The sequence below is a fragment of the Aythya ferina genome (assembly GCF_964211825.1).
Source record: "Aythya ferina genome assembly, chromosome: 13".
NCBI lineage: Eukaryota > Metazoa > Chordata > Aves > Anseriformes > Anatidae > Aythya > Aythya ferina.
This window is the reverse complement of record NC_140311.1, coordinates 72,884-89,019: the sequence shown is the minus strand read 5'-3', so window position 1 is coordinate 89,019 and position 16,136 is coordinate 72,884. Positions and strand designations below refer to the sequence as shown.

At 37.2% G+C, this 16,136-nt stretch overlaps 1 protein-coding gene across 7 annotated transcripts in view; it reads right to left on the bottom strand.

Moving 5' to 3' along the window:
• Positions 1–1,123: 1,123 nt before the first annotated feature.
• Positions 1,124–16,136, bottom strand: part of ZC3H12B (zinc finger CCCH-type containing 12B) — a 32,130-nt gene continuing 17,117 nt past the window's right edge. For all 7 annotated transcript variants that reach the window (XM_084533997.1, XM_084533992.1, XM_084533996.1 and 4 more), the window contains 5 exons: positions 14,314–15,088; positions 10,133–10,272; positions 9,148–9,382; positions 8,950–9,056; positions 1,124–8,409 (listed from right to left, as the gene is read on the bottom strand). In XM_084533997.1, coding sequence (XP_084390123.1) covers positions 6,989–8,409; positions 8,950–9,056; positions 9,148–9,382; positions 10,133–10,272; positions 14,314–14,924 — 2,514 coding nt within the window. In that variant the 5' untranslated portion in view covers positions 14,925–15,088 and the 3' untranslated portion in view covers positions 1,124–6,988. The remainder of the gene's footprint in view (positions 8,410–8,949; positions 9,057–9,147; positions 9,383–10,132; positions 10,273–14,313; positions 15,089–16,136) is intronic.

Below are 16,136 nucleotides of genomic sequence, written 5' to 3'. Positions count from 1 at the left end.
GTCAGTGCAATGTCGTGAAATGGCATCATTTTAGTTTCTTGGCATTACTGTTCTCATTATATCCTAATAATCCATTTAAAGAGACACAAAAAGGGACATACAACTTTAGCAGTATATCGGACAAGATAGAACTACAAGTTTAGAACAGCAAATACGTGGATGCCTTGGGCTGGCTATCAAGTAAAGGCTTTCCTAAGTGTCCATAATGTATTTTTTCTTTTCTATTTTTTTTTGTCATCCTGTCCTACTCCAGTTAGTCTTCCACCAGACAGCCAACAATTATTTAGAATGGAAGATATGTCGTACATTTCTTTCTCTAAAAACAAGCAGTACTGGTTTCACACAAAGCAAAAGAAAGCAAACTTCTTTTTCTGTTATGGGGGATTTCTCCTGTAAGCCTCTCCTCTTTTTAGTATTTTAAGTTACTTCTTTTACTCAGTAGTTCCTCAAGCTTATTTAGGAAATATTCAGTGAAAAGGATTTGTGCTTTTATTACTGTACAAAGTGGAGTATTAAATTTCTTAAAGTACCGTGTTTGGTACTTCTGAGACCTGTCAGTGCAAGCATAACAGTTCAAAAAGGAAGGTGCAGTGCTGGCAAATACTGTGCTGTACGTGACCTTTTTCCCCTTTGGTAAAGGTTTACTCAGTAAAATCACGTCCTATTATAGTTTCTTTGTCAGCTGTAGTTACTGCCTTTTCTATCTGCCATCACCCCCACATAATGAATTACAGAATAAAGGTCCTGGGTTTCATCTAATTGCAGAGTCAAACAAAATAGCTAAATCCAGTGCTGTGAATAATTGTAGAAAAGAACAAAACTGCTAGCTGATATACACACACACACACACACACATATACCATATATATATGTGTATATATATACATATATATATATGTGTGTGTGTATATATATATATAAAGACTTAAGGAGAAGCTGTAGTAATGGCATGAATTTTAAACAGCGTTACTGATGGGAAAGGTGGGGGAGCAGGCATAGAACAATGGGGAAAAAAAAAGAAGTTGTGAATGGCTGGAGAAAAGAAACATAAGTGTTTCAACTTCTATAAAGAAACAATAGTGTAACACCTAAATAATTAAATGACAAAATTAGTATTAATAGCATATAATAAAATGCACAGATAATCTTAATATTTAAAGCTGACCGGTTCAAGTGACATAAAAAGCAAGTAATGTAACAGTTAGTGTATTTGGTACTCAGAAGTCAATGCAAACAACAGTATGAAAAGCGAAGTATGATGCTGGCAAATACTGTGCCATATGTCACTTTTTCCCTCCTTTGAAAAAGGCTCTAAGTAAATTTTCTTTTTCGGCCTGCTGTTTATTTTCATTACTAGAAACATGTTCTGAATGGGGACAAGAAAGGTGGTGTTTATGTATTCCTGAAATACTTTATGTTTTCCTTTGCATTGGGCAGGATTGCTTGAGACTGCCTTCTCCATGTAAATTAACCTTTCCAGACAGGTTTTTATTGTCCGGTGAAAAACAAACAAACAAACCACCAAACAAACGAAAAACCTCCAAAGAGAAGGTACAGAAGGGATTGGAAATAAAGTTCCATCTCCTATGGAAGACTGCTAGGATAAACTAAGAAAATAGGAATTGCTGAAGGACGAAGTTAGGGCCTTGGGACTGCCACATTCACAACCTCTGATCCCTCTTGTCCCTTGCCATCTTTTGAATTTGTTTTCAATGTAAGTAACTGGATGGAATAGTGGAAACATTAGGATAATTTATTCCTGGCTCTTCAAGTCTTTAATATTTTGTTTTGTGAATCCTAAAGGCAGCCACTCTCCAATTGACTTCACTAGTACAAAGGGTTACAGCTAGCTGGCCATTGTGGGAACAAACATGGTGAGATGTTCAAGCAAACTCAGATACAGATAAAGATCATTTTACATCATTTTCCTTCCACTTCCTTTAATTTTTTCACCAAACAATTTAAAGCAATTTTGAGTGAAAGCAGTTGCACATTGTATCACCTGCTACCCAGTAAAGGAAATTATTAGGTGTTTAAATGGCCGAAGAAAATTTGTTTAATACAGAAATTGACAAGCGAATGGGATCTAAATAGTATGGAGAGGGCTCTCCTCTGCTGTAAAGTGGATACCTTTATTCTTGTCCTTTTCCTACACAGATTCAAATGCAGACAGAAAATCTAAGCATTATGTATGATTTCAGAATCTGGGTATTTTTCCTGTAAATCATCTACAAAAAAAGAGAAATAATTTGGACAGACTGTGACAGTTGTTTTGGGCAAAACAGTTCTTCAGGGCTCTCTCCTAAAAAGGGTTGAAAAATAAAAAGCTAGAAACAAATAAACCAGTGGCTCTCAGTTTTATTAAATAAGCAGGTTTATATGTATATATATATAAAGTATAACGTATTTCATATATATTCAATAGTTGTGCAAACCTTTTACACAGAGCAGGGAGGTACAGGTTACAGCCTATATTTCTTTTGGATTCCTCTCAATAATTTCAATATGTTTACATAAATACCAAAGACCAAAATCATAGATATTGTATAAGGGCTCTTCAAAGGCTAAGCAAACACTGGCATGAGAGTAATTTAAGTAACAGTGCACTTGTATTTTTCTAGTTGAAATATTGCAAGAAATACAGTTAATAGCGCTCTGTCACACAGACTGCTATGGGGTACATAAGAAGGGTATTAAAGCTGAACACTTACCATAGTAATAATAATGAGATTTGACTATTCAAGTCTCACGATCTGACTAATATGAGTCTGGTATTAGTAGTGTTTCGGGTAAACCTTTGGCAAGTCAAGAAAAAGTAGTATTTCTGTGGAGCAAAGTGTCACAGAAATGATGTCTGTCCCTTCTTTTTTTTAGAATGGATTTTTTTTTTAAATTACTGTAGTCAAAATATATCCCCTGAAATGTTCCCGATTCTAGTTTGGTATAAGTCACATGTATACATGTATGCCACCAACCAAGTATTTTCTTAGACTTACTTGAATGGATTTATTGTTTGCATTTTCTGGCTTTATCATTAAGAATTCCAAAATGCCATAATTCAGAGTTTGAGGCAAATTGGCTTTAAAAGTATGTATGGAGGACGTGTCTAAATAGATGCTTTTGTGTTTTGTTACTTTTTAATGGAGAATTTTTCTGCTTGTTCTAAGCAACCATATGCCCACTATTTTCAAGTGTTTAAAATTTAAAACATTTTTACAAAAAGCTGAACATAAACAGACTCATGCTAGTGAATGAAATACATGCAGCTGCAGCTAGAGCATTGCACACTTACTACAGTGTTTTAGAAATACCACATAACTGGTTTAACACCCATTTTTCACTCATTTTGTCATTGAGACTTACATTATATTTGGGTCAACCAAAGCAACCCAAAGAGATTTATAAAATTTTACAACAATTAAACCATAACGTTTAATTCTACAGATGAATAAAGCCCACTACTGTAGCTCAATAAGACAACAACAGGACTAACGTTAGTCAAATATACTGTATGTACAACTGAATATATCACTAACATGTAATTCTTACAAAAACACATAAAATAACTTAGGCTGACATCTCATAAAGCATTTGATTTTTGAATCATGAATTTAACATTGTGAACTTAAGTGATAAATTATGTGAAAATGATATAGCTAAAGATTAAAGATCAGTAATTCAGAACTCCCGAAGTGTGCCCTGGCCCTGCTAAAGTCTACTGCTTAACTCTTGCTGATTGAAACAGGCCAGGATTTCACCTTTCCACTTTCTTTTTTCCCAGTTTCTCATCTAGGATTTTGTTAATTCTATGGATTTTATTAAAACATAGTTTCTAGAACTGTTCTCTTACAGTTTTAAAAACATTTAAATACCATGCTCTCAAAAAGAGCATTTATACAAAGTCTTATATTTACAATATAGACAGTTATGGTCATGTATTAATAAGATCAACTCTTCCATGTAAGAAGAAATCTAAGCTTACGCACTGAAGGTTAATTAATGTGTCAGTGTTATGAATTGGCTTGTAAACATATCTCAGAACAGATGTGGATGGCAAAATTATCACTTAAACTAGTTGATTAGGAAAGACTACGTCACATATAAAAGTTTCATTACCTCTAAGGAAGACTAAACAAGCACAAGATTTGCAAATTATTTCCACAAGGCTACACTGCCCAGTCTATAACTCTACGCAGGATGGATGCAAATAGCTTCTTAGAAAAAGACAATTTTGCCTTGAAGTGCCTTTGGGAAATGGTATGCTGGGTTTGCAGTAGCATAGCATTCCCGTTGTTCAGAATAATTCCTTTTTACCAGTAAGACCAAAGTTAGTGAAAATTAAAATAACTAGACAAGTCCTACAAAAACGAGTTTCTCCAGAAACCACCCACAACTTCATACAGTAACTTCTGCTTAGGCTTCCACATCTGAAAGCATCAAAAACACCTACCAAACCCTCTTAAGATAGCTTATCTTTATAATTGGAGAAAAAGGGAACAAACATTTTTCTACATACAAGTATTTAATTCCATGCAAGATGGAAAACGTGAGTGCACAATAAACTTCATTTTAAACCTAAATAATTTATAAATGAATCTGTTAAGAATAAAGCAGTGTCTACAGCAATTATATTGTTACATTTTAAACACATGCAGATGAGCTAACAGCAAGATTTTTACATAAAGTTTAGTGCAAGAATGTATCTGCTTAATAGACTAAAGATAATCATGTAATGCTTTGAGGTGTACACACAGTTTCTGTGCACATATTAAACTGGTTCTGAAAAGTTGTCCTTGTTTGTCTATAAACTACAAGTGCCCATTTTAAATAAAAAAGATTCATAATTACTCATGGGCTACTTCCCTGTGACACACAGTGTCACAAACATTGTGGTGAATATGTAATACTGAAGTTTATCTAGAGGTTTATGGGTTGTGGGTTTTTTTTGGTGTGTTTTTTTTTTTTTTTTTTTTAAAACAGTTTTTATACAATCAAGAAAAAGAGATACAATTTGTATCAACAAACAAAAGGTCATTTCTGGTTATTTGAGGCACTGCTCTCAGCTGCTTATACCATGCAAGAGAAGAGAATAAGAATTAATTGCAAATTAAAAACAGAAAATGCTGGTTCCTAAGAAACATATTTGAATATTGGTCAAGAATTTTCTGTTTTCTCCAACTATTATAAGTGTCCAAAGTCTTATTTTTCCCATTAACCAACTAATTAAAACTTACTTGTTTTCAAACATCAAGTGTAAATACAAAAATCACCTGCAAGTTAATTAAATTGAAATACATAATGACATAGTCATTATATATGTTACCTGTTCCAATGGAAGAATATTTATCATGTGTGAAACGGTACAGTTATCAATTATCCGTATGTTAATTGTCATTGCACATGTTAATTGTTTTCTTTGCTGTTGGTTTGGTTGTTTTTTTTTGACCTGACAGGAACACATGATAAATAGCCTGCAAGATATTGTGAATCAAACCAACCATTATTACAGTAACACAAATGGAGGAAATAATGTTTTGTTCCTCAGACAAACAGAGAACTAGAAAGCAGCATGCAAGCCATTATCAAAACACCAGAAACAACCCTGACTGCAGCCTCACGTTCCGTGTGTTTCACAGTAAGAAACATTTAGGCAGTGTCACACCTTCTCATGAAGAAACAAAAGGCCATAAAACCAGGCCTTCTCAACTTTCATGAAAAAAACTACAGTAGAAGTCAACAAGTCCTAGCTCGAGACATATCGAGTTAGTAATGGTTCAAAATGTTGAAATATACAATGGATTCAAAAAAGGGCGTTCAGTCAGTGCAGCTTAAAAAACAATAAACGCCTCTTTTGGAGACATTTAGCTACAAAGGTTCCCACCCTGAGCAAAATACCAGTTGCGCAAGCAATGCCACACAAAATTATCTCACCTGTTGAAACAGGACTCTAGAAACCATCATGAGGCAAATGCACACCTTTGCGTGGAGCTGAAGAGCAAAACGAGGCCAACCTTGCTACAAGCCCAAACTGTAGCATCTCTTTTCAGGAAACAGCCTCTCACACTCCCTTCTCAAGATCTTGCATGTTAGTTTCATCCAAATACCATCCTTGCCTCCAGAAGGGCTTAGTTACTGATAAGCTTCCACGTTAACATTCAGTTCCTGTTGCTTGAGTCTGAGTAATCCAATTTACATAAAACTGACAATTTTCTTTTGTCTTCTCTAATCATCTAGAACAGCAGCTGTTCACTGCACAGTTGACAGGCAATTCTGAAGAGGGAAGCTACAGTTAAACATCTTTTTGTTTACTGAATGGTGCTCACACCTTCATACTCCTTAATGGTTTGGTCCTAATTTAATAAAGTATTTGGCTTCTGTTGGATTGAACTAACATACTGGACAATAAACTCTTGGGGAACAGTTTTGAAATTTAAGAAGTACCAACAATACTGACATTCAAAAGCTGAAAGAGATTCAACCAGTTTATCCTTCTACAAATTGAGTAATTTTTTTCAAGTTTATTTTTCCGCTATTTGATGTACCAATAGGCAGTGTCAAGCGGCAAAGCTGAAACCCTAAAAGTCATCTGGGACTGTATAGAGCATGCTTTGAAAGGCCAATTAGGTATTTAGAATCAAATTGAAAGTGTACACTAATACATGCAATATAATTTCTAACAATAATTTTGTATTAAAAGCTTTGAGACACTGAACGTGACATTGTAGTTCTTAATGAGCTATCCATGCAGCAAGGTATGCATTTCCTGTAAAACACTATTAAAAATCCCTATATTTAAAATCTTAAAATTTACAATATAATCAACTCTTATATAGTGCCTCTATCTATATATATGATTGCTAGTGTGTACAGGACTTTATACTAACTTATTAGAAAATATTTACAGTAGACTGGCCCACTCCCGTCTTCATTTTAATTCCAGTTCCTATGCACTGTATAGTTTCATTTATCCAAAAGAGGCTAAAGTAATTTAACGCCCTGTTCTTAATTTGGCAACAATCATAGCTGCCAGCTGTTGTGCATCTGTCATGTGGGGATTCTTTTCCATCACAGAAAGGACAATGCTTGGTGGAAATATATTGCAGAGGTTCTTGTATGTTTGATACTGATGTTCTGGAATGATATGTGGTTCCCGTGGCTCACCACATATCCCAATCCATGGATTCCTCCAGAGTTGCTCCATCTTCTCAGGCATGCTTCTTACCATTACAGGTTCATAACATGGCTGCATGAGGTTGTTACTCAATGGATACGAGTGGTAAGTGTAAGAGTCTGATGCACATGGTAACGGATCCCAGCTAGCATGCTGTTCTCGACAGAGAGGTGGTCTTCTCTGCCGTGCAGGATTACTTTCATAAAGCCGTGAGTCAGAAATGCTGTCCATTCTTGTCATGACCAAGGCACGGCTTGGTTGTGCAGTTGATGGATGAATATTTTGAGGCACAGGGTATTCTCCTGGACAACTGGACCGTGCTCCAACAACTGAATGCTGGGCATGCAGGCCTAAGTGGGAAACTGACTGTTTGCGAAGGGATTGCTTAGGCTCTTCAGTTCCGTAACTCTGAACTCTATTTAAGGCTTCATGGTAACCATGGGAAAAAGTCTGAAGACGATTTTGCGATGGCAGTCTATGGATCTTCACATTGTCTTCTGGACTGGCATCTGCTACACCCAGATACAAGTCATTGTAAGAGGAATAAGAATCATTACTTGTATGGCTTAAGCAATTGTCAGGACAGGGGCTTGAGTTTCTAGAATACATCCCCTGGTCCGTATCAGCCCCGTAATAATCTGTGTTATGCATACTACTTACGCTCAAGTTGGAGAAATCACTGAGTAAGGAGTAATAGCCATGGTCCCCTAACGATTCGTATTTGGGATACTGGTCAGTGTAACTAACTGAGGTGCCATGGCTATTGGTGACTAGTATAGGAGGATATTGCACACTGGACATGTGTTCCAGTGAGGATTTCTGATGCGTGAACTGTGAGGAACCTGGCACCGGACTGCTTGCAGAACGAGTATTTAATGCACCAGCTGCATGGCTTTTTGGTGGAGGGAGCGTTGGTACACTTAATGCAGAAACCAGAGACGGGACAGAGCTGGCCTCGGACTTGCGGGCTACTGTTAACTTTTCCTCAGGCTCCACAGCTACTGATCTAATGCTTGGATCTGACTGGCGTTTGGGGGCAATGCGTTTCACTTCAGAACTGATCTCTCCTTTGGAGCTGGATGGCCCTGTGCCACATTTGGCCAAGGCTCCCTCACTCATAGTTTTCACAGCAGATAATTTGGCACTTATCCGAAGCTCATCCGCTACTGACCTTTGAGGTTGGTTTGCCCGTTCTGGGTGGTAATATTTACATTTGTGCCCATAGGTGCACTTCTTACCTGTAAGAAAAGTATTCGCAAGATAAATAAACCAAAGGTTAATTGACACTACTATCTTTCTCTTTAACTGTTTCTTACTTGTAATGTTTCTTTACTATAACTGTAAGGAATAATTATATAAACAAGTAGTCAAACTCTGTTATTACCTATAGCCAGGTATATCACTGTCTCAAGGGCAAGACACATAACTTTTCTTTCTACTGTTCATGATTTCAATACTGACACCATAATCAATGCTATACAAAACAAACAGCACTCTAACATGGTCTGTATGGTTATGAATCTCCTTCCTTGAATAAAAAACAGAAAAAAAAATAGCAAAAAGCTGTGATATACACAAGCTATATCTGGTTGGCCTTAATTTTCTGCTATATTGTTTTTATTAATATTGGCATGACGGGTATAAAAAATAAATACAGTGCTTGGATGACAACAAGAAAAATAAGTTGTTTCTTTTTTTAAAGTAAAGAGATTATGTTAATTAATTGCTTGCTTCACCTACCTTCAAATACAGCAAATCAATCTGACTTAGGCACTTACCGTAAGGACACGGTTGTTTTTTATGTTCAGGAATAACTGGCCTTTTCCTTAAGAAATTTTCAAGGCTTGGACCATGGCGTCCTAAAGGATCATCAGGAGGCATAAATCTGATGCAAAATAAATGAAATGTGAAATTCAGCTTTTAACAAGGATTCTGAATTGGCAAATTTGGCTAACTTATGAAGAAAAAAAACATACTTGTCATTCACAAAAGAATACATTAGCAGTCGCTCCTCTATGAACTTCTTCCATTCTGGTTTTTCGTTCTGAAGATCCCTATAGTTGTCATTTGATACAATGATGCCATCTGAGTCAAAAGCAAGTTTTACTATGAATCGGTCATCATAGCAAACTACTCTTCTTCCTTGAACTCTTCGAGATGGGGTGAAAACAAGAATTTTTTCTTTCTCCAATTTACGTAAGATTTCTTGATCTGTAAAATAAGTTTAGTCAAGAAGCTTCTTTAAAGTCCTTTTTTTTTTTTTTTTTTTTAATGCAGCTTTTATTTCTCTTCCTCTTTTCTGAAGTGGTATTTTGTAACTATGTGCATATATGGTCCTCATTATCATTTTAAAAAAAAAGAGCATGCCACTTTTTTTTCTGAGCTTTCAAAGCAATAGATAAATATTCAACATTTAACCTTCATAACTGCTCTGCTCCTGTGTAAACAACTATGTTCAGAAAGAGGGAGAAAACATACATGTCAAGAATTCAGTTGTTACTGTCTTAAAATATCTTTCTTGTTAGCCTAGAATAAAATTTAAGTACTGTCTATAGGTCAAAGCACATTCTGCTTCTTCAGTGTTCAAGATAACACTATTAAATTAGTCCCTGCCCTTATACAGCTTATTTTTATACTAGCCCAGCAACTAAGAATCAGTTCCTGTATACTAAACAATGTTTGCTAGTGGAAAAATTAGGAATACCTCACTCAACAGCATTGACATGATCCATAAATACTACAAAACCTACCATTTTTTGCAGATGCAAATACCAAATGTGTTCTTCACCGGTGAAATTGTCATATTTTCAAACGAACAATTGAGTTGTTGGGGCTCAACCCAGTTGAGTATTGTCCACAATCCAGTATGTAGTACCCATTAGAAGGATGACGCAGTTCTGTTTTACTACACCACATTTATTTATTTAAACCAAGGGGTCAAAAAAAATCTTGATCCATTACCTGTAATTGGTGCATCAGGTCGAGACTGTTCTTTTCTCCATGCAGGTACAAACACAGTGATATCTTTATGTCCTTTTTCCAGAAACCAATCAACAGCTAGTTGAATTCCCCGACAGGAAAATCCTTCTTTATTTCCATGGCTGAAAAAAATGCAGAAGTCTTAGAAACAGCAAAGACAAAAGATACATTTGACTTTGGGTTTTGTTGTTCTTTTCCTTTCAAAGCTGCTGTGGTCTATGGATATAAAGGAAACAGAGTTTGTAAAGACAAGTAAATCTTTTTATTAAACCAGCTTATATAGCTGGAAAATGACAGTTGTCCAGAGCTATTTAATCATCAGATTACAATGCTGATACTCAGGCATTAGAAATGGTGACATTTGACTGCTTTTTCTGCTGGTGAAATTTCTGCTTTTTCATTCTATTAGGTGACCTGATGAAAAATTATTACCTCCCCCAACAAATTAAGCTTACCTTAAGTAGCACCATAAAAAGATAGTTATAATAGAAAAGAAAGAAACTAACCATGCTTGCTGTCATGGGTAATATAGTTGCTTTTAAACATCTAGATTAAAAAAAAAGAAAAAAGTTTACAAAAGTTTAATAAACATTCTGCTTTTTTCATTACTTTATATATTGATTTATTTCTCTTTCTTAGACAGAAATAATTAAGTTGTTGGAGCTCCTTCCTTTCTTCCCACCAAAATCAACAATTTGTTTTCTGAAACAAACTGGAGTCTCTGAAACTGCAACTAAGTGAGAAAAGGGGGGTTTAAAGTAGCTTTACATCACTTCATTTTCAAAGTATATTTAGAGGCTTGGTAGAATCTAGTTAAAATTTTATTTACGAATCTCATTCAGTCTACCTCACAGGTGTACCTGTCTTGATTTGCTAAACATAAAACCTGATTCTTCAGTTCATTGTAAATCCTCTCGGGAAATAGTTCAGGAATACCTGAATAATACATGTACATGAGTACGTATATTAAGCATTACATCCTTAGTATTTGGCCTCCGAGGAGGGCCAACCACATCCTAGGGTGCATCAAGCAGAGCACTGCTAGCCCGTCGAAGGAAGCAATTGTCCCACCCTACTCTGTGCTGGTGCAGTGTCACCTCAAGTACCGTGTCCAGATTTGGGCACCACAATATAAAGGACACAAAACTAATAGAGATTGTCCAAAGGAGTGCAACAAAAGTAGTGAAGGCTCTAGAGAGCAAGACGCATGAGGAGCAGTTGAGGAGGCCCTTCGGTTTGTTCAGCCCAGAGCAGAGCAGGCCGAGGGTAGGCCTCATGGTGACCTTCAGCTGCCTCACGAGGGGAGTGGAGGGGCAGGCGCTGAGCTCTGCTCTCTGGGGCTAGCAACAGGACCCAAGGGACCAGCATGGGGCTGGGACAGCGGAATAGGGGAGGGTCAGGCTGGGTGTTTGAGCGGGTTCTGCACCAAGGGTGGTTGGGCACTGGAACGGGCTCCCCAGGGCAGTGGTCACTGCACCAAGCCTGACATAGTTCAAGAAGTACTTGGACAACACTCTCAAGACACATGGTCTGATTTTTGGGTGGTCCTTTTGGGAACCCAGGGTTTGGACTCGATGGTCCTGGTGGGCTCCTTCCAACTCAGGATATTTTATGATTCTACTTATTCTACACAGGTAAGAAAGACATACAGATTGCCTTATGTCTGGATTTCATATTTAGAATCAAGCCTGTTTTCTTTACCCAAAAAATAGTGTAAAAGTAGAGTAGGCTGTATGGCCCGGCCCAGGAGGCTCCCAGAACACTGGAAGGGCCATGTGCAGTGATGACACCCCTCACCAGAAATAACCAGAGGCCTAGCTAGCAGTGTGAAATACAGGAGATGACTCCTCTATAGCAGCCCCACAGCATGTGGGTAGTCCAAGCAGTTGGCTGTAATTAAGGAGGCTCTGTGGCTCTATACAATGCCATGAATGCCTCCCACTACTTAAAGCAGTTGGCACTGGCTGTACACAAAGTGGCATCCAGTTGCTGTACCATCCTGTTCTAAGCTGCCCCCAAAACCGGGCAAGAAAATTCCTATACTGGAAATGGAAATGGTTCTTTCTAGACACCTTTCAGATACAATATATATAATTTACCTTCAAGGCAAGGTTGCCATTTACATCACCAACGACTGCACTATTTATAAACATAAGAAGTATATTACCTTTTTCAGGTATTCTCAGCCTGTAGAGCAATGCTGCATAATTAAGAGATTTGCATGTTATTGAAATTCTCTTTAGTATCATTCTATAGATAATCACTCAAATTTTACTTTAATAATCTCATTATTATTATTGGAAAAAAATCACAGATTACCAGAGTGTAGCAGGATATGTGCTCTTCTTGGCTCAAAATGTCATACAAAGTAACACTGAAATAGACTAAAGGCAGACAGGTATCTAATATCTATGGTATAACTAAGGCCTATGGTTCACCAGCATTTTCCAAATCCTTGCAACTTAAATTAATAATTTGTACAACAGCAACAATGTTACTAAAACAATTTTCTTTAGATGTTGTACATTTCAGATTTTACAGAATTTAATATTCTTGTAAATTTTCATACGCTTTTTTTTTCAGAAACAGAGTGTCAGTGCTAAGCTATGCAATCAGAGTACATGCACACACTTTCCTTTAGCTGCTGTCAGGAGTAATTCAAGCAGTACAGAGGTTGAAAATAAAACAAACAGAAAAAGAAAAAGAAAAAAAAAAGTTAAGAAAACTGGTATTGGTGATGTTGCTTTACAGAGACATCTTTTGGATGGTGTTGTAGTTTAATACTGATAGGCAGCTAAGTACCACATAGCTGCTCTCTCACTCCCCCTCCTTAGCAGGACAGAGAAAATGAGATGGAGGAATAAAAACCATGCAGGTTTGAGACAGGAGAAGTTTAATGAAAGAAAAGCAGAGGAAGCATAGAAGCAAAAGAAGGAAAAAAAAAATCGCATCAGCAAGTGATGTTCAGCCACTTCTTAGGAAGCAGGGCCTCAATACATGCCACGGTTGCTCAGGAAGACAAATGCGTACATAATGAGAGACACAGAATCACAGAACAGCTTGGGATGGAAGGGACCTTCAAGATCATCCAGTACCACCCCCCTATCACAAGCAGGGACACCTCCCATCACACCAGGTTTCCTAAAGCCCCATCCAGCCTGGCCTTGAGCACTTTCAGGGATGGGACATCCACAGCTTCTCTGGACAGTCTGTGCCAGTGTCTGTACCTGTGCCTTCAACACCCTCCAAGTAAAGAATTTCTTCCTTGTATTTCCTCTACACTCTTTCAGTTTAAAACTACTACACCATAAAAACTCAATACACCTATAAAAATTTGAATTTTCTTAATACGTAGAAAAAGAATCTTAACACAAATTCTTTTAGAGCAAAAAGCTGATACTAAAGGACATCTTCATAAAAAAAGAACCTCAAAAATCTTAATACCACTGATCACCAGACAGTTTAAACAACTCCCTTATAGAAAAATATACTTTCCTCAATGAAAAGCAAAAGCATTGTCTAGCTAACTGTGTGTTCTACAGACATGCTCCTACGTGGCATGGGACAGAACTCTCCTGAGCTAGTGTTTACCCAAACAGCCATGTGCATGTGTCCACACGTGTCTGAATTTACAAGCACCATAGGTGTGTGAGTCAGCATGTTCAGCTCATGCACAGCCCTGTACTGACACTGCTAAATCGCCCTGAATTCCAAGCAAGCTTGATCAGCAATAGTTCAACTTCCCTGAAGTCCACTGCATATCATCAGCATATACTACATGTCATTTTTGAAAGAACAAGGTTTTCCTCTCCTATTCGGTTACTTCTGGGTAATAAAGAGGAATAATTTGAAACATCGTTCAAGGACTTAAAAAGGAATTAAACCCATCCACTCAAAAGCACAGCATAGTTAAATTGCTGGAACAACAGATTTGAGGGGAGAAGTTGGTTTAAAGAGGGGGTAGGGGGAACAGGGATATAAAGGAGTGACATACAAAGGAGTGACATCATATTTAAAAGCCTGGAGTAAAGACTCCATAAGGAAAATTTGCTCTCAGTGTAAATATACTATACAACTTAAAATGACTTTACAGTCAATATCAATTCTACTCAAAAATATTTTTGTGATTTATTATTTTCAAATGTTGTGACAGGGAGACCCACCTCATAGCCACATTGCTTCCATCAATGACGATTGGCCTCAAGTTATCACTGTTATCCACAACTTCATCTTCAAGTGACAATTCAGGGCTTGCTATTTCCTTTGGACAAGGGCCTCTTGGCACCAGAGTACTAGTGGTACTGCTGGCACTGTTCTGTCCTTCTGATTCGCTTTTGTTGCCAAGTCTCACAAGTTCAGCCAGAACATCATTGATGAGCGCATCTGCTCCCAGTTTATTCAGTACAGCCTGGATCTGATCTCCTGCATACCCAAGTTTTAAAGCAAAATCCATTTTAGCTTGGTATTCCTTGTCCAAACTCGTTTTGCATTCATCTAGCTTCAGGTCTTGTGTTATACTGCTCTGTGAAAAACTTGGGCGATCCAAACAAGGGGAGCGACAGAGTGGCCGATGTGGTTTAGTGGAAACCTCCTTTTCTCTCCACTGAATATTGCTACAGCTGCTTCTGAAGTATGGTTGCTCAGGTTCACTTTCTGAACTCGTCCATTCCTCGGATTCAGCACTGCATTCCCCAGCATCTTGTTCCACGTTTCTGTCTTCTCTGGAGTGCCTCTTCTCCATTTTCAGCTTCCCTACCATGGACCAGGCCGTCATCACGTTCAGCCTCCAGCCAGAGAGCTCAGAACTTCTCTTTCATTTCCAGAGCAACCTGGAATTCATACTCAATTGCATCGTGTTGGCTAGATAAAAGTTTACACAAGTCTGGAGCTATGCCTTGCTTACTATGTTCTGGCATAAACAACGCCAACATGAAGTTCCTTTAAAAAATAAAAAGATAAAAATTAGCTTTCGTTGAATTCTGCAAAATACTTCACTATGCTAACTTTGTTTACAAGTCAATAGAGGTCCCTAGTCATTCAGATTTCCACATGAAGATTGATCATATAAAGCACATAATTTTGTTGTCTCTTTACACATGAAAAATTTACTTTCCTCAGTATTAATTACAGCTGTAATTACTGGAGTATCTTATTAATACTTACAGAAAAAAAAAATGAAAAGGGTGACCCATGACTTTCACTAGAAAGCTGTCTTTACAGCCTTCTACTGCAGAAACAGTTTGTACACTTCAGCAACAATTGTGTGGAGTTCCAGTACACGTAAGTTCTACCATAAGCCATTTCAGTCTCTTTCAGTAAGGTTTTACAATCAGAGTTGACAAGCCAAACTTTCTTAAGTTTAGTGTAAACTGGCTGCTAGACATGCAAAGGTAAATACAAACATGCAAAAAGGTTCTACACAACAATAATCTTGCGTTTTTTGTTTACTGTACCTACTACACTGAAAATTCCAAAATCAAGGATGGGTACTACATTTTGTCAAAAAGTCAGGATACATGCTTGTAATTCATGTCTTATACCAGAAGAAAAAATGTTCAAGGAATCCTGTTGATAGGTCTGCAAAAGTAGAAGGTCAAGGTGACTTATGAAGTGCTGAACTGACGTCATGGAGACTTTGAAAAATATTTTTTTAAAAAGAATTGCAAAACATGTTTTAGAGAAAAGGGTCATCTCAGACCTATAGATAAATACAGGTAGCTGGAGAAAACTAATGGAGAAACATGGAATAATAAAAGGAATTAATAAATTAGCACTAAAGGCATAAAAGGGATTTCAGCTTCAACCAGCAACATTGACAAGCTGATGAAAGTAATTAACAAGATGCCTTCTTTCAGACAGTTGCAAGCCCCACTCCTCTTTGTAAAACAGCAGACTGAGAAAACAGAATTCAGTGTGAGTAATGAAAAATAATGATTTAATTGTCATGATGAAGGCATTTATTTTAAATCCGGTTCCTCATTTTAAT